General features: G+C 39.9%; 1 protein-coding gene across 3 annotated transcripts in view; it reads left to right on the forward strand.

The window, feature by feature from the left end:
• Nucleotides 1-7,417: 7,417 nt before the first annotated feature.
• ARSB (arylsulfatase B) overlaps nucleotides 7,418-25,378 on the forward strand; it is a 175,604-nt gene continuing 157,643 nt past the window's right edge. For 2 of the 3 annotated variants that reach the window (XM_032626198.1, XM_032626197.1), the window contains exon 1: nucleotides 7,418-8,935. In XM_032626198.1, coding sequence (XP_032482089.1) covers nucleotides 8,624-8,935 — 312 coding nt within the window. In that variant the 5' untranslated portion in view covers nucleotides 7,418-8,623. The remainder of the gene's footprint in view (nucleotides 8,936-25,378) is intronic. The other variant, XM_032626196.1, reaches the window with a different exon arrangement.

Genomic DNA, 25,378 nt, shown 5'->3' on the forward strand with positions numbered 1-25,378 from the left:
TTACATGCAAATGCAAATCAAAAGAAAACCGGAGTAGCAATTCTCATATCAGACAAAATAGACTTTAAAACAAAGACTATTATTATAAGAGACAAAGACACTACATAATGATCAAGGGATCAATCCAAGAAGAAGATATAACAATTATAAATATTTATGCACCCAATACAGGAGCACCTCAATACATAACGCAAATACTAACAGTCATAAAAGGGGAAATCGACAGTAACACAATCATAGGAGGGGACTTTAACACCCCACTTTCAACAATGGACAGAACATCACAAATGAAAATAAATAAGGAAACACAAGCTTTAATTGATACATTAAACAAGATGGACTTAATTGATATTTATAGGACATTCCATCCCAAAACAACAGAATACACATTCTTCTCAAGTGCACATGGAACATTCTCTAGGATAGATCATATCTTGGGTCACAAACCAAGCCTTGGTAAATTTAAGAAATCTTTTCGGACCACAATGCTATGAGACTAGATATCAATTACAGGAAAACATCTGTAAAAAATACAAACACATGGAGGCTAAACAATACACTACTTAATAACCAAGAGATCACTGAAGAAATCAAAGAGGAAATCAAAAAAATACCGAGAAACAAATGACAATGAAAACACTACGACCCAAAACCTATGAGATGCAGCAAAAGCAGTTCTAAGAGGGAAGTTTATAGCAATACAATCATACCTTAAGAAAAACAGAAACATCTCAAATAAACAACCTAACCCTACACCTAAAGCAATTAGAGAAAGAAGAACAAAAATACCTCAAAGTTAGCAGAAGGAAAGAAATCATAAAGATCAGATCAGAAATAAATGAAAAAGAAATTAAGGAAACGATAGCAAAGATCAATAAAACTAATAAATAGAGGGTTTTACTTACCTCAACATAATGAAGGCCATATATGACAAACCCACAGCCAACATCGTTCTCAATGGTGAAAAACTGAAACCATTTCCGCTAAGATCAGGAACAGGGCAAGGTTGTCCACTCTTACCACTATTATTCAACATAGTTTTGGAAGTCCTAGCCACAGCAATCAGAGAAGAAAAAGAAATAAAAGGAATCCAAATCAGAAAAGAAGAAGTAAAACTGTCACTGTTTGCAGATGACATGATACTATACATAGAGAATCCTAAAGATGCTACCAGAAAACTACTAGAGCTAATCAATGAATTTGGTAAAGTTGCAGGATACAAAATTAATGCACAGAAATCTCTTGCATTCCTATACACTAAAGATGAAAAATCTGAAAGAGAAATTATGGAAACACTCCCATTTACCATTGCAACAAAAAGAATAAAATACCTAGGAATAAACCAACCCAAGGAGACAAAAGACCTGTATGCAGAAAACTATAAGACACTGATGAAAGAAATTAAAGGTGATACCAACAGATGGAGAGATATACCATGTTCTTGGATTGGAAGAATCAATATTGTGAAAATGACTATACTACCCAAAGCAATCTACAGATTCAATGCAATCCCTATCAAATTACCAATGGCATTTTTTACGGAACTAGAACAAAAAATCTTAAAATTCGTATGGAGACACAAAGACCCCGAACAGCCAAAGCAGTCTTGAGGGGAAAAAACGGAGCTGGAGGAATCAGACTCCCTGACTTCAGACTATACTATAAAGCTACAGTAGTCAAGACAATATGGTACTGGCACAAAAACAGAAACAGAGATCAGTGGAACAAGATAGAAAGCCCAGAGATAAACCCACGCACCTATGGTCAACTAATCTATGACAAAGGAGGTAAGGATATACAATGGAGAAAAGATAGTCTCTTCAGTAAGTGGTGCTGGGAAAACTGGAAAGCTACATGTAAAAGAATGAAATTAGAACACTCCCTAATACCATACACAAAAATAAACTCAAAATGGATTAGAGACCTAAATATAAGACCGGACACTATAAAACTCTTAAAGGAAAATATAGGAAGAACACTCTTCGACATAAATCACCACAAGATGTTTTTTGATCCACCTCCTAGAGTAATGGAAATAAAAACAAAAATAAACAAATGGGACCTAATGAAACTTCAAAGCTTTTGCACAGCAAAGGAAACCATAAACAAGACGAAAAGACAACCCTCAGAATGGGAGAAAATATTTGCAAATGAATCAATGGACAAAGGATTAATCTCCAAAATATATAAACAGCTCATGCAGCTCAATATGAAAAAAACAAACAACCGAATCCAAAAATGGGCAGAAGACCTAAATAGACATTTCTCCAAAGAAGACACACAGATGGCCAAGAAGCACTTAAAAAGCTGCTCGACATCACTCATTATTAGAGAAATGCAAATCAAAACTACAATGAGGTATCACCTCACACCAGTTAGATGGGCATCATCAGAAAATCTATAAACAACAAATACTGGAGAGGGTGTGGAGAAAAGGGAACCCTCTTGCACTCTTTGTGGGAATGTAAATTGATACAGCCACTATGGAGAACAGTATGGAGGTTCCTTAAAAAACTAAAAATAGAACTACCATATGACCCAGCAATAGCACTACTGGGCATATACCCAGAGAAAGCCACAATTCAAACAGACACATGCACCCCAATGTTCATTCCAGCACTATTTACAATAGCCAGGTCATGGAAGCAACCTAGATGCCCATCGACAGACGAATGGATAAAGAAGATGTGGTACATATATACAATGGAATATTAGCCATAAAAAGGAATGAAATTGGGTCATTTGTTGAGACGTGGATGGATCTACAGACTGTCATACAGAGTGATGTTATTCAGCAAGAGAAAAACAAATATCGTATATTAACGCATATATGTGGAACCTAGAAAAATGGTACAGATGAACTGGTTTGCGGGGCAGAACTTGAGACACAGGTGTAGAGAACAAACATATGGACACCAAGGGGGGAAAGCCAAAGGCGGTGGTGGTGGTGGTGTGATGAATTGGGCGATTAGGATTGACACGTATACACTGATGTGTATAAAATTGATGACTAATAAGAACCTGCTGTAAAAATAAATAAATAAAATTCAAAAATTCAAGAAAAAATAATCTGCCGTTTTTTTCCTCTTCTCCAAAGACACAAGATAATTGTGATCGTGGGTTTTTAAAGTTCTAATAATTTTTTTTAAAACTCTGTACTTTAAAAAAATAAACAATAAATGCTGGAGAGGGTGTGGAGAAAAGGGAACCCTCTTGCACTGTTGGTGGGAATCTAAATTGATACAGCCACTATGGAGAACAGTATGGAAGTTCCTTAAAAAACTAAAAATAGAACTACCATATGACCCAGTAATCCCACTACTGGACATATACCCTAAGAAAACCATAATTCAGAAAGAGTCATGTACCACTTTGTTCATTGCAGCTCTATTTACAATAGCCAGGACATGGAAGCAACCTAAGTGTCCATTGACAGACGAATGGATAAAGAAGATGTGGCACATATATATACAATGGAACATTACTCAGCCATAAAAAGGAACAAAATTGAGTTATTTGTAGTGAAGTGGATGGACCTAGAGACTGTCATACAGAGTGAAGTAAGACAGAAAGAGAAAAATAAATACCGTATGCTAACACATATATATGGAATTTTAAAAAATGGTTCTGAAGAACCTAGGGGCAGGCAGGAATAAACACGCAGACGTAGAGAATGGACTTGAGGACACGGGAAGGGGGAAGTGTAAGCTGGGACAAAGTGAGAGAGTGGCATGGACATATATAAACTACCAAATGTAAAATAGATAGCTACTGGGAAGCCGCATAGCACAGGGAGATCAGCTTGTTGCTTTGTGTCCACCTAGAGGAGTGGGATAGGGAGGGTGGGAGGGAGATGCAAGAGGGAGGAGATATGGGGATATATGTATATGTGTAGCTGATTCACTTTGTTATAAAGCAGAAACTAACACACCATTGTAAAGCAATTATACTCCAATAAAGATATATTTTTTTAAAGTACAAAACTAATATGAGGAAAAATTTAAAACACTTCTAAAAAACACAAAAGTAGACCTTAATAAATGAAAGATACCCTTTCATTTTAGATATGGAACTTCATATCATAAAGATTTCAGTTGTCCCTTAGTTTATAAATTTAATGCAATTCCAATAAAAATACCAATAAACACTTTTATGGAAATGGACATGTTTATATTAAAGTTTATATTAAAACATGCAGGAATAGTTAGGAAAATATTAAAAATTAAAAGCTCTGAGGAGTCACTGTCCCTATCACTCATTAAAACAGTGTAAAGCCTCTGTAACTGAAATGGTGTGGTACTGAGTCCATGAGGCAACAGGTAGGCCAGTGGAATAGAATAGAATAAAGAGCCCAGAAATAGACCCAAGTATATATGGAAATTAAGCATATGATAAAGGTGGCATCTCATATCACTGGGGCAATGATGGACTTCTTTATGAGTGGAGGTGGGATAACTGAGTAACCATTTGGAAAAAGATAAAATTAGATCCCTATCTCACATCATACAGAAAAATCAATGCCAATAGATCAGGGATTTATATGTAAAAACTGAAACCATACAAGTACTAGAAAGAAAAATATGGGTGAATTTGACTTAAACATTAGTGTAAGGAAAGTCTAACTCAAATATGCAGTACAACAAGAAAATATTGATAAACTTGCCTACATAAAAAATAACTTTGGGGCTTCCCTAGTGGCGCAGTGGTTGAGAGTCCGCCTGCCGATGCAGGAGACACGGGTTCATGCTCCGGTCCGGGAAGATCCCACATGCCACGGAGCGGCTAGGCTCGTGAGTCATGGCCGCTGAGCCTGCGCTTCCGGAGCCTGTTGCTCCGCAACGGGAGAGGCCACAACAGTGACAGGCCCGTGTACCGCAAAAAAACCAAAAAAACAAACAAAAAAAACCTTTGGCATGTCAAAAAACACTATAACAAAATATTTGACAATTGATAAACTGGGAGAAAATATTTGTGATATAAATCACAAAGAGGTGATATATCGAATATAGAAAGAACTCTTAAAACTGAGGGGAAAATGACCAAAAACCCAATTGAGAATGACATAGACAATTCAGAAAAATGATGTAAAAATGTCCCTTCAACATATGAAAAGATGCTTAACCTTACTCATAATAAGAGAAATACAAAAAGAAAAACAAACAAAAACTATACTGAAATACCATTTCTCTTACCAGATTGGCAACAATTAAAAAGCATAGTATTTTTTAATGGCTGGTGATAGTGAAAATTGATACAACCCATACACATATGGAAGAGGGGAAAATAGAACTGGAGGTGTTCACTATGAACTCATGGTTTTATATCTATACATATCTATATAATATGTGTGTGTATATATATATATATAAATACTTAATGTATATGTGTACACATATATCTAGTTTCCATCTTTTTTTAAATATATATATATATTTATTTATTTATCTTTGGCTGTGTTGGGTCTTCATTGCTGTGTGTGCGCTTTCTCTAGTTCCGGTGAGCGGGGGCTACTCTTTGTTGTGGTGCGTGGGCTTCTCATTGCAGTGGCTTCTCTTGTTGCGGAGCATGGGCTCTGGGTGTGCGGGCTTCAGTAGTGTGGCACGCAGGCTCAGTAGCTGTGGTGCACGGGCTTAGTTGCTCCGCGGCATGTGGGATCATCCCAGACCAGGGCCTGAACCCATGTCCCTTGCATTGGCAGGCAGATTCTTAACCACTGAGCCACCAGGGAAGTCCTAGTTTCCATCTTTAGTGGGAGGTCCTACAAGCAGTGACAGCCCAGTAACAATGAGTACACCTATAGCACAGATCTTGGTTTCTAGAAGCCATCCTCCACTGAAAGGAATCGGGGTTCCTTGGAGAAATGGCTGATTCCAGGGTTAGGGAAGGAAAAGTACAAGATGAATCTAGAATATCTTGTTGTATCAAAAAGTGAGGGATGGGCTTCCCTGGTGGTGCAGTGGTTGAGAGTCCGCCTGCCGATGCAGGGGACACGGGTTCGTGCCACGGTCCGGGAAGATTCCACATGCCGTGGAGCGGCTGGGCCCATGAGCCATGACCGCTGAGCCCGCGCGTCCGGAGCCTGTGCTCCGCAGTGGGAGAGGCCACAACAGTGAGAGGCCCGCGTACCGCAAAAAAAAAAAAAAAAAAAGAAGTGAGGGAGTACTCAAAGATTAAAGAGGACATGCCAAAAGGATACAAGAGCCAGACTGAAGGGGCTCCCACTGGCCAAATCAGAGGAAAGTTGAGCGCTGAAATAAAGTATTATAGCATACTGATTAAAATAATAATCTATGAGTTCAGAGTGATACAAATAAATAAACAAATGGGGAAGAATGCAAAGTTCTTCCTTACAGTCTAGAAAGACAGCTGATAAATTATAGAAAGAATGATAGAATTAGAAAGTCACCATTTGGCAATCATCCTAATATTGATTGAAGCAAGAAGCATTAAGTTTTAGCAAGTGCTAAAACCAATAAGCAAAAGTTTTAGGAATAACAGAATACATACATATTCTCAGAGTATCTCCCCATATTAATTACAAGGGGAAAATAGTAACTTTACAGGGAGAAACAAAGTTATCAAATACTAAAGCAAATCAACACGTGCCTCTTAATATGAAGCATTGAGAAGACAACATCGTTTTTGCAGTATTTTTGCTCAAGCCCATAATCTGAATCTAATCATTAGGAAACAACAGACTAACTCCATTTCAGAGATTTTACAATAACTAGCCAGTACACACATCATGGGTGTTCAATACATAGATAAAAAATAGAATTAATTAGCTTTTTAATTAGCTGATGTGCACATTTCCAAAGCACTATTTGCATAAGCTTTTATTTGAAAATTCAGGACATGGGACGGCTCAGTGAAAGTTTACTAGTTTCTGGAGCAGTTGGTCAAAGGAGGAATTGTTCCTGCAGATTAGCAGCCATTGTTCCGGCAGTTTGATTTCTATCAGGAAGCCTAGAGAGGAACAGTTACGGAGAGAGGGGGCGTGCAAGTGCCACCGTGGAAAATTCTCAGCCCTACAAGATCTCCTACAGGGTCTTTAAATGGAATTTTCAAGCCTTAACCTAATGAGAGTCAAACAGCGCTTCAAAATTTTTCTTTTTACTTTAATGCTAAATTAAAATTTTTTTTCCTGTTAAATTTCATTGATTCCACCAGTGGTGAAAAGTGGATGTAACATAAACTAATCTACTTCATACAAAGAAAAAAAAATTCTATGTATGTAAGAGGGAAACATTCCACATATTAAAGAATATTTTTCAAAAAAAGATAAAATCGTGACCCTAATACATATATAAAAATGAATACATGTTAAAGATTTTATTTAACATTAATGAGAAAACGGGTAAGGTGTTAACACCAGTTCAAAGGACAATCCAAGGACCAGATTAGGAATATTAAATAAATGTGTAAGTGGAGACAAAACTTTTTTCCGGAGGTGGTGAGGATGCCATTCCACTGGATAGAATTCATTTGCATTTGTATGAACAAGAATTAGTTTCCATGCTACCGGTTATCTACAGCCTATAAAGTTGTAAAACGATTCCCATGGAATCAGATGCAGATAACTTGAAAGGATGCTGTGCAAAATTTCTTCCCCTACTACTGTTAACAGTTATTGTGTATCTCCAGACACAGAGTAGGCAGAGTCTTGATGACAATGGGAATATACTGGTCATAAGGCTAACTTCAATTCAATGAGCACGTGGCTAAGGGAATTTCTCCTTCCATCCACAGGTTATTTCAGGCAAATTAGATACTATACTTCTTTGGTTCTCTACTTGATTCTGGGGGAGCCAGCTCTTAAAGGGCTCACGAACCGGACAAACTAATAAGCTACTCAATGGCCACACAGCACGCCAATCAAGAGCCAGGGCAGCCTAAGTAAAACTGCACCTTCAAAAGGGCACCGTGCAGTCGGAGTGTGTATTTGACCCTTGTTTGCTAGTGGGGAGGAAATGGCTTCACAGACGTACGCTATTCTTAAATGAATCGGAAACATCACCCAGACCTCTGCCTCTTCATCGTCCCCGCACCTGCACGAGGCTGGGTTCTTTTGCTAGAAATAATTCTGCTAGAAATGATTCTTTCACGACCTTTAAAACCTCGTAGCTCAAGATTTGGAGTCGGAACTGGGTTTGGGTTAGGCTCCACCAACTACAAGCTTGTTTATTCTGGAAAAAAAAGAAAAAAGGCAATAATTGTGATTCCTAGCTGCCAGGGTTGCTCCGAGATTTAAAGAGATGAGGGCTGTGAAATATGCTTTGTAAGCTGTGAAGAGTTAGTACAAAGAACAAATCTGCTCTTTTACGATGCCACGAGGCAAAGCTCTTCGGTGGAAAGATAAGAGATCTTAGCTCCTATCAAGCATCAACGGAGCACTGCAGCAAGGGCTGCCCGAGTTCTTCTCTGGCTCCTCCCCCACCACACCGGCCCCGGCCCGGGTCAGAGGCGGCGGAGGCTCTGGCGCCGGGCCTCTCCTGCCTGCGGCCTGCTAGGGGTGAAATCCCGTGCCGGGGCGGGGCAGGCCCCGGCCGCCCAGTTCCTGATTCTATAAGCAGTGCCCGGGGCCCGGGGGCGCCACAGGCGCGGGCACCGCGGGCGGCGCAGGATGGGCCCGCGCAGCGCGGCGAGCCTGCCCCGAGGCCCCGGGCCGCGGAGGCCGCTCCTCCCCGCCGTCCTTCCGCTGCTGCTGCTGCTGCTGCCGGCGCCGCCGGGCTCAGACGCCAGGGCTGGCCGGCCGCCCCACCTCGTCTTCGTGCTGGCGGACGACCTGGGCTGGAACGACGTGGGCTTCCACGGCTCGGAAATCCGCACACCGCACCTGGACGCGCTGGCGGCCGCCGGGGTGCTGCTAGACAACTACTACACGCAGCCGCTGTGCACGCCGTCGCGGAGCCAGCTGCTCACCGGCCGCTACCAGGTACGCAGCGCCCCCGGCGGCCCGCGGCCGGCCCGCGAGCCTCTTAGAAGTGGGCCCCGAGCCCTGGGCGGGTGCCGGCCAGCCGGGATCGGTTCCCCGAACCGGGTCCCAAAGAGACTTCTGGCCCTAGCAGCGCTGTCCTTGCTTCGCTCAGGCCCGCAGCCCGCGGCGGCCTCTGCGCATGCCCGGCTCCAGGGCGCCGCTCTTTCCCCGGCGCCCCACCTCTCCGGGTGGTGTTTCTGTCTTAACGTTTTCGAAAGGTCGGGGTGAAGGGGTTTCTGGGCAATGCCAGATGCGGGGCACTGCGAGTCAGTAGGCTAAAGGTCCGAATGGGCTTTGCTGAGCGGTCTTGAAGTGGGAGGATGGAAAGCGAGCAGGCGGGGCACCCAGGAGTGAAGCGGAGAGAGATGGGGAGCCAGGAAAGCTGGGTGGGGAGGAGCGTTAAAACGAAGGAGAGCTCGCAGTGGGTGCGCATTTGGTTTCTGTAAACCCAGCGGTCATAGGTTAGGAGTGCCCGACCAAAGATTTATTTTTCCAAGTTCTCAGCAGCCCTGGAGTGAAAACCAAGTTGATTTTTCTTGGGCTGCTGACTTTCCCTTCAGATGTAACCTGTATTGAACGCCTCTGAGCATCTTCATTATCTCTTTTAAAACTTCTCTGTAGTTAACAGAGTAAAGTATATTTGTAGAGAGCACGCATACATTAGATAACGAAGAATATCAAGAACATTTGCATAGTGCTTTACTGTTTTTAAAGTTAATTCTTGAAACAGCCTGTGAGGTAGCTGTTATTTTTAATCCCCTTTTACACATTAGGCAGTAAACCTGTAGAGGTTCAATGCCATGTTAAGAATTATTAATTGAAAAAAGTGCACAATGTAAGAGTTGTGAATGAAATTTTATTTGGAGCAAGATAAGGGCTATAGCCTGGGAGACAGCATTTCAGATAGCTCTGAGAAACTGCTCCAAAGAGGTGGGGGGGAAAGGTCAGTGTTACATATGACTTCAGTGAAGGGGGTGCGTGCAGTCAAGTGCACGTTTTGGCGGAGGCTTGCTGCTAGTCACGAGGAGCAGATGTCACCGTTAATGATTTTAGTGCTTTTCTAGATATGAGGAGATGCAAGAATTGGGCTGATAAAACCTTCTCCTGAAAATATCTAACTATCTGAAGGCCTGTCCTGCCAGTTTTTCCCAGAGCACAGAGCGCCTTGCTCCTGATCTCCACCCTGAACTCCTCTCGGAGGGGGGTTGAAGGTCAGCGGCTGTAGTGGCGAGTGACTTAGTCCTTGTAGAGTCAGATGACAAGTGCCAGTTTTTAGTTGGCAGTATCACACAGCTAGAAAGTGGTAAAACTGGGTTTTGTGCCTTTCCTGCATCCACTAGTCATCTCAGGCCTCTAAAATTGGACTCTTCTTTTTTCTTAATCTGAATAAGATTGACATTTTGTGATTATGACCATGTTAAATATACAATAAACAGGTAGTTTGTATGCACTGTTTGTTCAACAGCCATACTTTGGGCCCTTACTGTGAAAGTCACAGGGATGTGCCTGAACCTTGCCCTCCCAAATCTGTGTTCATGTAGCCTTTCAGATCAACCCTAGCCTCATGTTGTCCTGAGATCAAGGGAAGGGAGGGTTCACTTGCAATAAAGATTTGCACAGTGGTCTGAAGACTTTTAGAAACAGAAATGATAGAGTTTTACTACGGACTGAAAAGTAAGTCAAGGTTTGCAGTGGAGGTAAAGGATGGTTCCCTTCACCATCAGCCCTAAGTACTTTCCGCAATTCTAACTGGCTGCTACGTGGAATCAGGAATCTCTGCTCTGATGCAAATGTCACACTGGACACTTTGTAGGAGTACAAGAGCATCTGAATAAAGAAGGGAAAGGAGGGAAGACAGGGTCTGCCCAAATGGTTCTGCATTTGATCTGAAGTAAGGGAACTGAACTCAAATTGCAGAAGAATGGGAGGGCCATTCATTTCTCCAACTTCCTCCCTTCCAACAGTCTTGAACTGGAAAGCAAATACCACACTTAAAAAACTTGTTCAGACTGCTTTTGCCTCTGAACATCCTCCCTGATTAGTCACCAACATTCCATCTTGGGAAGAAACAAAACAAAACAAAAAAATGAATATTTAGAGTACCCTGAGGTTAAGAAGTGAAGGTAGAGGCTGCTTATCCAAAAGTGTTTAGAGGCTGATCAGTGTAGCAAGCTAGCCTCCCCAAACATTTTGCTTGGCTTTTCTCCCCTGTTCTGTTTGAGTTCAAGAGACTCAATTAGAAATTATCTTTGGTTAGCAACCATCCTCTTTTAAAAGAGTCAGTATTTCTGGGAGAGCCAAGGAGCCTCACTGGCCTCAGATACTATATTCTTGTACCATTCTAAGCATTTTACATGTATTAGTTAATTTAACTCTTACAGCACCCCGATGAAGTAGGTACTACTATTATCATCCCTATCTGATAACAAAGAAACGGAGGAACCAGTTAAGAAACTTGCCCAGGGTCACAGGGCTGGTAAGTTGTGAATCAGGATCTGAACCAGGCAGTAGCTCTATAACCACTACACTACATTGCCTACTCAGAATTATTAAAAGCATCATCGCAAGAGCTGCTTCAGATTTACTAACTAATCTCTTATTTTTTGACATATAGGTCATTCCTAAACATCTCGATGAAAAAAATTAACCCATTAGATTTCAAGTTAGGAATTCCTTATGTTAAATGTAACGTGAAAATGGGGAGAGAGGTTTCATTTCAAAATGAGTCATGTGTTGTACATAATTTTAGAGAATAAAATGAGGAAATTTGTTGACTATTTCAAAATTAGGTACTTGAAAGAACTGCTTAATAGTCATATCTGTGAACCTAACAATCATGCTTTAATAGAGGTGCCACCTTCCTTAATCATCTAACTTTAGATTAGAAAAGTGCAAAGTGATAAACAAGTTTTGACTGATTGAATTTTGTATTCCCAATAAATGCTGAATTTTAGGTTTTTAGCTTATAAGAGTATTTAGTGAAGAGGACCAGTTAAGAGTTGTGAGATGTGGGTTTCAGTCTTTGCCATGTCAGCCTTCAGACTCTGACCTCGAAGGGCATCATTTTCCACGTCTGTAAAATACGGGAGTTGGGCTGAACGCTAAGGCTCTTTCTAGCTGTAAATTTTTTTGACTCTATGGCTCCTGTGTCCACTAGAGCAAGTTTCTAACTTGGCAAAAGCACATTATCTACCCACTGTCTCCATCTACTGGTAGAAAGAGAGATTAATCTTGCCCAACACTGCCTTACAAGTTGCAGGAGCTGCTTGCTGCGCGGCTAGGAACTTGTTTAAAAAGGAACGTGAATTCAACCTTTTATATTGAGACATTTAATTGTTCCGAATCCTTACATTTGAACCTTTTAAAACTTGCATACTTTGGTGAAAAATTCATAGAGTTTAGATGGAGGGGAGAGGGAGATTGATCAGCAGATGAGCTAAGTAGTTACTGGTAATCCAGGAACTAAAATTCAGGTCTCAATATACTTAAGTTAGTTTTCTTCCCACAGCATTTTGACTCATTCATTCACTATTTTAAAAATATTTTATAAAATCTATATTTTATTTACATTTTGAATAGGAAATCCATTCACATGGTTTAAAAACTCAAAAGTTTCAAAATCTCTCCCTATACACAGGTGTGCGCACGCGCACGCACACACACACACACACACACACACATTCTGTTCCTTAGGCATACAGTTACCTATCTTTGAGACAACACTATGTAAATTGTATATATCCTTCCAAACGTATTTTATGCATATACAAGCAAATATATATGTAGATATTCCTCCCTCTCCTTTGATTTGAATGGTAGCATACTCTTTTTTGGGGGGGTTCTTTTTTTTTTCAATTTCAATGAAATGTACTTGACATACAGCACTGTGTAAGTTTAAGGTATACAGCATAATGACTTGATGAGCATGTACCATGAAATGATTACCACGATAAGTGTAGTGAACATCCATCATCTCATCAAAAAGAAAAGAAAAAGATTTTTCCTGTGATGACAACACTTAGGGTTCACTCTTTTAACAACTCTCATATATAACACGCAGCAGAGTTAATTGTATTTATCATGTACATTACTTCCTTAGTATTTATTTATCTTATAACTGGAAGTTTGTACCTTTTGACCACCTTCATCCAATCTATCCTCCCCCGCCCCCACCTCTGCTAACCACAAGTCTGATCTCTATTTCTGTGTATGTTTGTTTGTTGGAGTATAACTGACCTATAACACTACGTTAGTTCCTAGTATACAGCATAGTGATTCCCTATTTCTACAAATTCGAAAATGATCAGAATGATAGTATACTCTTCACAGTGTTTTGTACCTCATTTTTTTAAACTTAACATTTGAAATAATTTCATATTGTTACATAAAGAGCATCCTCATTAGTTTTTATGGCTGTATAATATTTTGGTAGATGGATATATCATAATTTATTTAACTAGTCATATAATGATGAACATGCAGGTTGTTTCCAGCCTTTTGATATATCAGAGAATGCTGAAGTCAATACCTTGTACCTATGTCATTTTGCACATGTTTGAATATATATCTGTAGGGTAAATTCTTAGAAGAGGAATTTTCTGGGTTTAAGTGTAGAGGCATTTGTAATTTGGATAAATATTGCAAAATTGTACTTCAGTTGGTTGTATCAATCTACATTCTTACCAGCAATATATGATATGCTTATTTCCCTATATATGTATTTTTAAGTTATATTTCACATGCCATAAGATTAATCATTTTAAATATATAAGTCATTGGTTTTTCATATATTCACAAGGTGGTGCAACCATCACCACTGTCTACTTTCAGAACATTTCCATCACCCGAGATGAAACCCATTAGCAATTCCTCCCCATTCTCCTCTTGCCTTAGTTCCTGGCAGCCACTGATCTACTTTCTATCTCTATGGATTTGCCTATTTTGGACATTTCATATAAAATGGACTCATACAATAGATGTCCTTTCATCCATGTTGTAATATGTATTATTCCTTTTCATGGCTGAATAATATCCCATCGTGTGAATATACCACCATTTTATTTATCCGTTCATCAGTTGATGGACATTGGATTGTTCCACTTTTTGTCTATTATGAATAATGCCACTGTGAACATCCATGTAGAAGTTTTGTATGAACATATATATATTTTTCTGTTTTCTAGGGTATATACTTAGGAGGAGAATGCTAGATCATATGGCAACTCTATGTTTAACTTTTTGAGGGACTGCCAAACTGTTTCCATAGCAGCTGTACCATTTTACATTCCCATCAACAATGTATGTGGGTTCTAATTTCCCCACCTCCTTGCCAACACTTTATATATTCTGGATACTAAACCCTTTTCAGATATGTGATTTGTATTTGTATCCTTATGTTTATCCTATGCCAGTACTACATTGTCTTTGTTAGGACAGAGTTAGGACAGTTGTGTAAGAGTACCAACTTGCAACGCATAGCAAATAAGACTTAGAGATCTAATGCACAGCATAGTGAATACAGACAATAATATTGTATTATAACCATTGAACTTGCTAGGAAACTGGAACTTAGTGATTCCAACCTGTAAAAGAAAAGATAATTATAAAATATGATAGAAGTGCTAATTATCACTACAATGGCAATCCTATCATAATGTATAAATGTATCAAATTAACATGTGTTACACCTTAAATTTATACAATGTTTTACATCAAATATATTTCCATAAAAAACACACACATCCTAAGCCAGGGATTGTGAGTTCGTGTCCCACCTGGGGTACCAAAAAAATAAAAACTAAAAACCACATATAATAAAGATGTTTATAAGAGTGGGAAAATAAATAAAAATCCTTCAGCTTTTCTAATAGAATTTCTATACCCCTTTTAGTTCAAACAAAAGACTTGAAAATATTGAATTTCCTTATTCTTACAAATTGACTTTATTCAGCACAAAATGTTCATTACACCTCTGCACTCCTAGTTCACATTTTAAGCGTGGTTGTCTGTTCTCAGGTCCGGCTTCTCCATGACATTGCCTCACTTGTCTCTGACCTGGAGAAGCACCTGGTGTTGAGCAAGTAAATGAATGAATATGCTAAGTGTTTTAACACCTGTGCGTTTCCTGAAAGAGCTCACTGTCTTAACTGCTTAGGGTTGACAGGTCATTTCTAGCGCCCTGGCTTCCTTTTTAAGAAATTAAAAAGGTGAAAGGGTAACAAAACTGGTAGGCCTTAGTAGAAACACTTCCTTCTGGGAAAAAAAAAAGAGTAAAGTAAGTTTGGTCCTCACCTGGGAACATTCTTACCTTGGGACCTGAGGGGGCCACTCTACCAGAACTCTGAAACCTTGGCAGAGGACAGAAGCAATGAAAGATGACGCCAAGGTTTCATTCTTAAGGGACCCACGCCACATTTCTCTTAATCACACTGACAAACGGACAAGACACTTTCACGCCTTTTCACTCACACCTGAAGCAGAACCGTGAACAGGAAATCTAGGAAGGAGGCTGTGCGGGAGCCTTGTGGGTAATTTTTGACTTTTGCTTCAAGTTTGCTTGAAGAATGTGAGCAGGGAAAACCCACGACTGCAGGGAGAATAGGGCATTGCATACTGTGGTGTGAAAGAGGAAGCCGTTCTGCCTGGGGTTGCCCTCACCTCCCTGCTGCTTTTTCTCATTGTCTTCAGTATCCTGCCTGCCCTCCAAGTGCTTGCCTCTCAGTGTCTCTTGTCCCTGGTTACCTTTCCCTGGACTCTAAGATTAGAAGTGGGGCAAAGAGGAGTCAAGAGTTGGAAAAAAGGGGCGAGTCTTGGGGAAAGATGTAGTCGTTAGGAGTGTTCATACGACTTCCTGGCAAAGGCATCCAAGGCGTGAGTGATAAGAGGAGCATGTAGTCCAGAGGCCATAGGTGCCTCCAAAGATAAAGAACTTGCTAGTCTTTATTCCTGTGCTCATTTAAGAGGAGACGTAAAGGATGCATCAGCTCCATACTGATAAGCAAGATGGCCACCTGCTAAAACACATCAGGGTTTTAACGCAGAGAGCCCTGGGGATGACTTGCTGTGATGGGTCTTCTGTTTTGCTGAAGCCAAGTGTCCTTCCTAAGCCTAGCCAGAGCCCAGGAGCATTTTCCCAAAACGAAAGGGGCAGCTGGAGGCCTTAGTCTGCAAGTGTTGAAGATACTGAAAAAAAGAAAAAAATCTGATCTTTACCTTTTACTTCCCAAGTAACCGGAAAAGAGGAAATAAGGACATAAGTTTGGGGTTGAGTGGAATATGACCCATTGACTTATGGGATTTTTTGGTTGATTGACATTTGAGGTTTATTATTCCAAGAATCACTTTGAGCATAAGCCGTTACTGTCTGGTAACTCTGTTTTTGTTCCCTTAAGCATATCACTTTTCCAAAAAGTCTTTTTCCTCCATATTTTTCTTCCTTCTCATTTTGGGCTTTTGGTTGGATTTATAATTTAAGCAGAGAAAGGCAGTAAAACAGTTTTTGCCTTGTTTATTCCTTTTACAAACAACATCCCTTTGTGGTTTAGTCAGATTTACACTCTTTGCTAATCAACACCAAAATAAATAGACCTTTGAAACTGCTAGTGATACCAGCCAGTTCTGCAGCCTGAGTTCTGAAGGACCAGGCCAGATGGCAAAGCCAGGCCCCTAACACACATAATGTGTGTTCTGTAGCTCTTGGCTTCAGCAGCATGGGCAGCTGATGGCTTTTTAGAAGGCTTAGGGGGAAGTGAGCAGATTCTCCACTATCCATTTGTTCTGTGGGGCATCTCCAGGAATAAACCCTAAGGTGGCCTGAGTGGTACTTGACCATGGTTAAAAACTGTAGTGTTCTGGCCCAGGCCCAGGCTGGCAGTTCTGAACTCCTGGCCAGCCACCAGCCTGTTCTGTGATTGTGTTCTGGTCATGAAGCTTCCCTCTAGGCTCTCTGGTGTATAAAGTGGAATAGTAGAGCTGCCTGTTTTTCTGGCTTTTCAAGTATTGCAGGAGGAGGTATTGCACAAATACATGGTTGCAATGAGTTCATCTTGCACAGGTCAGACTGACAGGATAGAATCTTCCTCTGTTCATCTGGAAGTTATCTCAACGTTATTGAGGTTTGGAGAGAAATAGCATCCATTGCCACGTATGTAGCAGTGGGTCACCTGGCCCCTGGGAGAGTTTATTGTAAGTGTAGCTGAAATAAAGAGGTTCTGATGTGGGAACCGTCTTCCTCCTCCCCCCTTCAGGAGAGTGGTTTTTTTCTTTTATGCTCATGAGACCACTCTGATAGTATATTCCAGGTCTACAGGGGACAGAATAACTTACAGGATCAAATAAATTTTTACATGCAACAAACCATGTAAACAAGGATTTCTCATAGAGAGAACTCAGAGACAAGCCAGGTCCTTTACTGAATTTGTAGACCCTTTGCCTTTGTGGAGGGAATCCTTGACAGTCAAGTAAAATCTTAGGAGAAGCTGTTTTTCAAAGATTTGGTTTAGTGAAGAAGAGATAGCTACATGTAGAAGAAAGAGAGTAGCCCCTTTGGACTTCCATATATTATCTACAGAACCTCTCCATTCAACACCTACTCTGCAAACACTGAAGATGGGTGTTAGAATGAAATTGTTGTAAATGCTGTTGGGTTGCCAAAGTGACGCTTATTTTTCCTTTTGATTCTTCTTGGTGCCTTGTCATCCTTTCCCATGGAGCATGGTGTGGCTCTCTAGTTCTGTGCTAAACTCAAGTGCTGGGTTGCAACCAGCTCTGCATTCATTCGCCTGTTTACTGCTTCTCTACACACTACAGTTTCCTTACTTCAAACAGTGTTTGAACAGACCAAAAACATGTTTTTGGCCGTCATCCAGACTTTGGCTTCCCCTCCCCCAGTAATGCCATGAAAACGTCCTGTCGAATAAATTCTCAGGAACTGAAAAGAATGTTCCCTACCCTGTGTGACTGCAGGTGATAGAGGCAGGCTTCAGCTGACCGCCTGGTGTGGTGCCCATGTGGCCTCGGAAAAGTGAATCACACAGCATCCCTTGGCAGTGCTTTAGAGTGATTGGAGATCATTCTCTGCATGTGATGGATGAGCTTTCCATTTAAAGAAATTTGCACATAACATTTATTTCCACTGGGTCTTTTGAACTCCATAAAATATTATCCTTCTTTATCCTCTGCTGTTGCCAATTAGTATATATTATGAAGTTTTTTGAACCCAGGATTAATTTTCTATTGAGTAAACTTCTAGCGTTAACCGTGGACAGAATCCTTCTGTTATGTGAGGGATGTGGTTGTGCGTGCGTGTGTATGTTTAGAGAGCAATGTTTCCCTTTCCCAGCTTGGGTATTGTAACATCCTTATTATTCAGGATCCCAGCTGGGAAAAGATGGCACATTCAAATTAGGATAATTTAGGGAGGGTTTATTTGCAAAGGGACTATTTGAAAAGGTATGAATGTGTGGGGGAAACACAAGCCATAGTGTATAACCACTGGAACTGTTACTACCCCTAGACCAGGGGGAAGAAAGGAAAGAGGAGTGACCAGAACCTAGAAACAGAGTCCTGTAAAGAAGGCCACCTTTGGGATGGCCTGCAGGATACGGACAGCCTGGTAGCTCAGGGCCACTCACCTCTTCCCTCCTTCCAATCCCAGTCTGGGCTCCCCATTGGCTGAACCCAGTCAGAACCAGAAGGTGCAGGAGCCCTTTGATTTGGCCCCAGTAGGTCAACTTCCCAGGCTGGAGACAGGACAGAAGGCAGACTGGGGATTTGGAGGGCAAATGAAGGGCATCTGGCATATATCCCAATGAAGGTGTCCAATTATTTCTAGGCAAGGTATAAAAATCTAAATAGAAAACTTAAACTCACTTTTATTTTTAAACAGCTTTATTGAGGTATAATTGACATGCAATAAACTACACGTATTTCAAGTATACAATTTGATAAGTTTTGATATGTATATGCCTGTGAAGCCGTTACCACATAATCAAGATAGCGAACATATTATCACCTTCAAAATAAATCCACTTTAATTTAACATTTAAGATATTCCACATGGTTCTTTTAGGAGGGCATGGAAAGGTATCGTGAAATCAAGCAACAGCAGGGACAATTCCAAAGGTATTGGCTCTGGACAGACACACAAAAAAATGAAATTCAGGACAATGTCAAAGCTTATGAGAAAACTATTTAATAGTAAGTAGCTTATAATAAATTAAAAAGAAAAGATGGTGAGTTTGAAGGGTTTTTGTTTTGTTTTTGTGTTTACTTTGTATCTGTTTATTGCCATGAATTTAAAACAAAATGAGGCAAAAATCTGTCTGTTCTGAGTAGTCAATATTTGAATCTCAAAAAATCAGTGATAAATCAGGATTTAATAGCACCAGCAGAACTATAGATTAGAACCAGCATACATGTCATTTGATGTTAATATGTACCACATCCCACTCCAGGGGGCAGGCCCAGGCTTAGGTGCATGTTCTGTATAATCCCATCTCCTCAAGAAAGTGTATTGAAATGTAGGTGAGAGGGCGTGAGGTATTATTGATGACAATGCTTACAGTATTACCATGACAGTTGCTGAGTGTTTAGTGTACGGTTAGTGAAAGAGCTGGGATGCGATTTAATTCTCTGAGCTTCGGGCTCTTATGCTTTAAATTATAAAAGCAAGTAAATCATTTACAAACACATTTTGTTTTTACCATTTATTAATAATTGCTTGCTACCCATCTGACAGCTGATGGAGGCGCCAGAGAGTCATGGCTGGGTTGAGAACTGGCACTGTCAATCTTTGGTGTCCCCAGAGCCCCATTTATTCTAGGGAAATCAGGAGTGCCCAGTGAGTGCTAGGGAAAGCTAGTGTCGGTGAAGAATTAAATGTGAGACTCCACCCCGCTTCCTACAGAGAAGAGCACCTCCCTGGCTAAGCAAGGACAAGGGATTGGTGGGGGGGAGAGGGGTAACATTGTAGGGAAGGGAGGGTCTGGGTAGGCAATGAGGGAAGCCACCAAGGACCCCCCTTGTGCACCAGCAGTGGGTGCAGTATCATCCCTCAGCACAGGAGCTGTGACAAGGGCCACACCGGTTTCCGTGTGGCCTTCGAACTTACCTAGCAAGTTCAGGGCCTTTGCATTCTTATTCCTTATGCCTAGATTGCTCTGCCCCAAATTTTTGCAAGGCTCTCTCTTACTCTCTTATTTCATTCAGATTTCTGCTCAAGTATCTCCTCCTCAAAGAAGCTTTCTTTTGCCATCCTCTCTAAAGAGTCACCTGTCACTATCTCCCTCTCTATTTTCCTCATAACAATGATCACTGTCAGACTAACGTCCTTCTCTAACTTTTTGGTTTTAGGACCTCTGTACATGCTTAAAAATTGAAGACCCTATAGAGCTTACATTTGTGTGGCTATACCTTTCAAAATTTACTATGTCAGAAATTAAAATAGAAATTTAAAAATATTTTTATTCATTGAAAAACAGCAATAATAATTCTATTACATATTAATGTAAATAACTTGGGGAAAATAACTGTATTTTTCAAAACAAGAGAGTTACACAAGAAGAATGACGTTTTATATTTTTTTACTTTAATTTTTTTTATACAGCAGGTTCTTATTAGTTATCTATTTTATACACATCAGTGTATACTTGTCAATCCCAATCTCCCAATTCATCACACCTGCCACACCCTGCTTTCCCCCCTTGGTATCCATATGTTTGTTCTCTACATCTGTGTCTCTATTTCTGCCTTGCAAACTGGTTCATCTTGTACCATTTTCCTAGGTTCCACATATATGCGGTAATATACAATATTTGTTTTTCTCTTTCTGACTTACTTCACTCTTACTTCACAGTCTCTAGGTCCATCCATGTCTCTATAAATGACCCAATTTCATTCCTTTTTATGGCTGAGTAATATTCCATTGTATATATGTACCACATCTTTATCCATTCATCTGTCAACGGGCATTTAGGTTGCTTCCATGTCCTGGCTATTATAAATAGTGCTGCAATAAACATTGGGGTACATGTGTCTTTTTGAATTATGGTTTTCTCTGGGTATATGTCCAGTAGTGGGATTGCTGGGTTATATGGTAATTCTATTTTTAGTTTTTTTGTTTGTTTGTTTGTTTTTTGTTTTTTTGCCATACGCGGGCCTCTCACTATTGTGGCCTCTCCCGTTGCGGAGCACAGGCTCCGGACGCACAGGCTCAGTGGCCATTGCTCACGGGCCCAGCCGCTCCACGGCATGTGGGATCCTCCCGGACCGGGGCACAAACCCATGTCCCCTGCATCTGCAGGCGGACTCTCAACCACTGTGCCACCAGGGAAGCCCTATTTTTAGTTTTTTAAGGACCCTCCATACTGTTCTCCATAGTGGCTGTATCAATTTACATTCCCAGCAACAGTGCAAGAGGGTTCCCTTTTCTCCACACCGTCCCCAGCATTTGTTGTTTGTGGAGTTTCTGCTGATGCCCATTCTAACCAGTATGAGGTGATAACTCATTGTAGTTTTGATGTGCATTTCACTAATAATTAGTGATGTTGAGCAGCTTTTCATGTGCCTCTTGGTCATCTGTATGTCTTCTTTGGAGAAATGTCTATTTAGGTCTTCTGCCCATTTTTTGATTGGGTTGTTTGTTTTTTTAATTGAGCTGCATGAGCTGTTTATATATTTTGGAGATTAATTCTTTGTCCGTTGATTTGTTTGCAAATATTTTCTCCCATTTTGAGGGCTGTCTTTTCGTCTTGTTTACAGTTTCCTTTGCTGTGCAAAAGCTTTAAAGTTTCATTAGGTCCCATTTGTTTATTTTTATTTTTATTTCCATTACTCTAGGAGGTGGGTCAAAAAAGATCTTACTGTGATTTATGTCAAAGAGTGTTTTTCCTATGTTTTCCTCTAAGAGTTTTATAGTGTCCAGTCTTATATTTAGGTCTTTAATCCACTTTGAGTTTATTTTTGTATATGGTGTTAGGGAGTGTTCTAATTTCATTCTTTTACGTGTAGCTGTCCAGTTTTCCCAGCACCACTTATTGAAGAGACTGTCTTCTCCATTGTATGTCCTTGCCTCCTTTGTCATAGATTAGTTGACCATAGGTGCGTGGGTTTATCTCTGGGTTTTCTATCCTGTTCCATTGATCTATATTTCTGTTTTTGTGCCAGTACCATATTCTCTTGATTACTGTAGCTTTGTAATATAGTCTGAAGTCAGGGAGTCTGATTCCTCCAGCTCCGTGTTTTTCCCTCAAGATTGCTTTGTCTGTTTGGGGTCTTTTGTGTCTCCATACAAATGTTAAGATTTTTTGTTCTAGTTCTGTAAAAAATGCCATTGGTAATTTGATAGGGATTACAGTGAATCTGTAGATTGCTTTGGGTAGTATAGTCATTTTCACAATATTGATTCTTCCAATCCAAGAACATGGTATTTCTCTTCATCTGTTTGTGTCATCTTTGATTTCTTTCATCAGTGTCTAATACTTTTCTGAGTACAGGTCTTTTACCTCCTTAGGTAGGTATATTCCTAGGTATTTTATACTTTTTGTTGCAGTGGTGAATGGGATTGTTCCCTTAATTTGTCTTTCTGATCTTTTGTTGTTAGTATATAGTAATGGAAGAGATTTCTGTGCATTAATTTTGTATCCTGCAGCTTTACCAAATTCATTGATTAGCTCTAGTAATTTTCTCATGGCATCTTTAGGATTATCTATGTATAGTATCAAGTCATCTGGAAACAGTGACAGTTTTGCTTCTTCTTTTCCAATTTGTATTCCTTTTCTTTCTTTTTCTTCTCTGATTGCTGTGGCTAGGACTTCCAAAATGATGTTGAATAATAGTGGCAAGAGTGGGCATCCTTGTTCCTGATCTTCGAGGAAATGCTTTCAGTTTTTCACCATTGAGAATGATGCTTGCTGTGGGTTTGTCATATATGGCCTTTATTATGTTGAGGTAAGTTCCCTCTATGCAGTTTCTGGAGAGTTTTTATCATAAATAGGTGTTGAATTTTGTCAAAAGCTTTTTCTGCATCTATTGAGATGATCGTATGGTTTTTAGTCTTCAATTTGTTAATATGGTGTATCACATTGATTGATTTGCATATATTGAAGAACCCTTGCATCCCTGGGATAAATCCCACTTGATCATGGCGTATGATCCTTTTAATGTGTTATTGGATTCTGTTTGCTAGTACTCTTGAGGATTTTTACATCTATATTCATCAGTGATATTGATCTGTAATTTTCTGTTTTTGTAGTATCTTTGTCCGGTTTTGGTATCAGGGTGATGGTGGCCTCATACAATGCGTTTGGGAGTGTTCCTTCCTCTGCAGATTTTTGGAAGACTTTGAGAAGGATGGGTGTTAACTCTTCTCTAAATGTTTGATAGAATTCACCTGTGAAGCCATCTGGTCCTGGACTTTTGTTTGCTGGAAGATTTTTAATCACAGTTTCAATTTCATTACTTGCGATTGGTCTGTTCATGTTTTCTATTTCTTCCTGGTTCAGTCTCAGAAGGTTGTGTTTTTCTAAGAATTTGTCCGTTTCTTCCAGGTTATCCATTTTATTGGTATAGGGTCGCCTGTAGTAGTCTCTTATGATGCTTTGTATTTCTGTGAAGTCCATTGTAACTTCTCTTTTTTATTTCTAATTTTATTGATTTGAGTCCTCTCCCTCTTTTTCTTGTTGAGTCTGGCTAAAGGTTTACCAATTTTGTTTATCTTTTCAAAGAACCAGCTTTTAGTTTTATTGATCTTTACTGTTGTTTTATTTGTTTCTATCTCATCTATTTCTGCTCTGATCTTTATGATTTCTTTCCTTCTAACTTTTGGTTTTGTTTGGTCTTCTTTCTCTACTTCCTTTATGTATAAGGTTGGATTGTTTATTGGAGATTTTTCTTGTTTATTGAGGTAGGATTGTATTGCTCTAGATTTCCCTCTTAGAACTGCTTTTGCTGCATCCCATAAGGTCTGGATCATCGTGTTTTCATTGTCATTTGTCTCTAGGTATTTTTTAATTTCCTCAGCCATCTCTTTGTTATTTAGTAACGTATTGTTTAGCCTTCATGTGTTTGTGTTTTTTACATTTTTTATCCTGTAATTGATTTCTAATCTTATAGCGTTGTGGTCAGAAAAGATGCTTGATATGATTTCAATTTTCTTAAATTTACTGAGGCTTGATTTGTGACCCATGATGTGATCTATCCTGGGGAATGTTCCATGTGCACTTGAGAAGAAAGTGTAGTCGGCTGTTTTGGGATGGATTGTCCTATAAATGTCAATTAAATCTACCTTGTCTATTGTGTCATTTAAAGCTTTTGTTTCCTTGTAATATTCTGTCTGGATGATCTGTCCATTGGTGTAAGTGAGATGTTAAAGTCCCCCACTATTATTGTGTTACTGTCGATTTCCTCTTTTATAGCTGTTAGCATTTACGTTATGTATTGAGGTGCTCCTATGTTGGGTACATATATATTTATAATTGTTATATCTTCTTCTTGGATTGATCCCTTGATCATTGTGTAGTGTCCTTCCTTGTCTCTTGTAACATTCTTTATTTTAAAGCCTATTTTATCTGATATGAGTATTGCTACTCTAGCTTTCTTCTGATTTTCATTTGCATGGATTACCTTTTTCCATCCCCTCACTTCCAGTCTGTATGTGTCCCTAGGTCTGAAGTGGGTCTCTTGTAGACAGCATATATATGGGTCTTGTTTTTGTATCCATTCAGTGAGCCTGTGTCTTTTTGTTGGAACATTTAACACATTTAAGGTAATTATCAATTTGTATGTTCCTATTACCATTTTCATAATTGTTTGGGGTTTGTTTTTGTAGGTCCTTTTCTTCTTTTGTGTTTCCCACTGAGAGAAGTTCCTTTAGTGTTTGTTGTAGAGCTGGTTTGGTGGTGCTGAATTCTCTTATCTTTTGCTTGTCTGTAAAGCTTTTGATTTCTCCATAGAATCTGAATGAGATCCTTGCGGGGTAGAGTAATCTTGGTTGTAGCTTCTTCCCTTTCATCACTTCAAATATATCGTGCCACTCCCTTCTGGCTTGTAGCGTTTCTGCTGAGAAATCAGCTGTTAACCTTATGGCATTCCCTTGTATGTTATTTGTCATTTTTCCCTTGTTGTTTTCAATAATTTTTCTTTGTCTTTAATTCTTGTCAATTTGATTACTATGTGTCTTGGCGTGTTTCTCCTTGGAATTATCCTGCCTGGGACTCTGCACTTCCTGGACTTGGGTGGCTATTTCCTTTCCCATGTTAGGGAAGGTTTTGACTATAATCTCTTCAGATATTTTCTCGGGTCCTTTCTCTCTCTCTTCTCCTTGTAGGACCCCTATAATGCAAATGTTGGTGCGTTTAATATTTTCCCAGAGGTCTCTTAGGCTGTCTTCATTTCTTTTCATTC

Source organism: Phocoena sinus, chromosome 3 (assembly GCF_008692025.1).
Source record: "Phocoena sinus isolate mPhoSin1 chromosome 3, mPhoSin1.pri, whole genome shotgun sequence".
Classification (NCBI taxonomy): Eukaryota; Metazoa; Chordata; class Mammalia; order Artiodactyla; family Phocoenidae; genus Phocoena; species Phocoena sinus.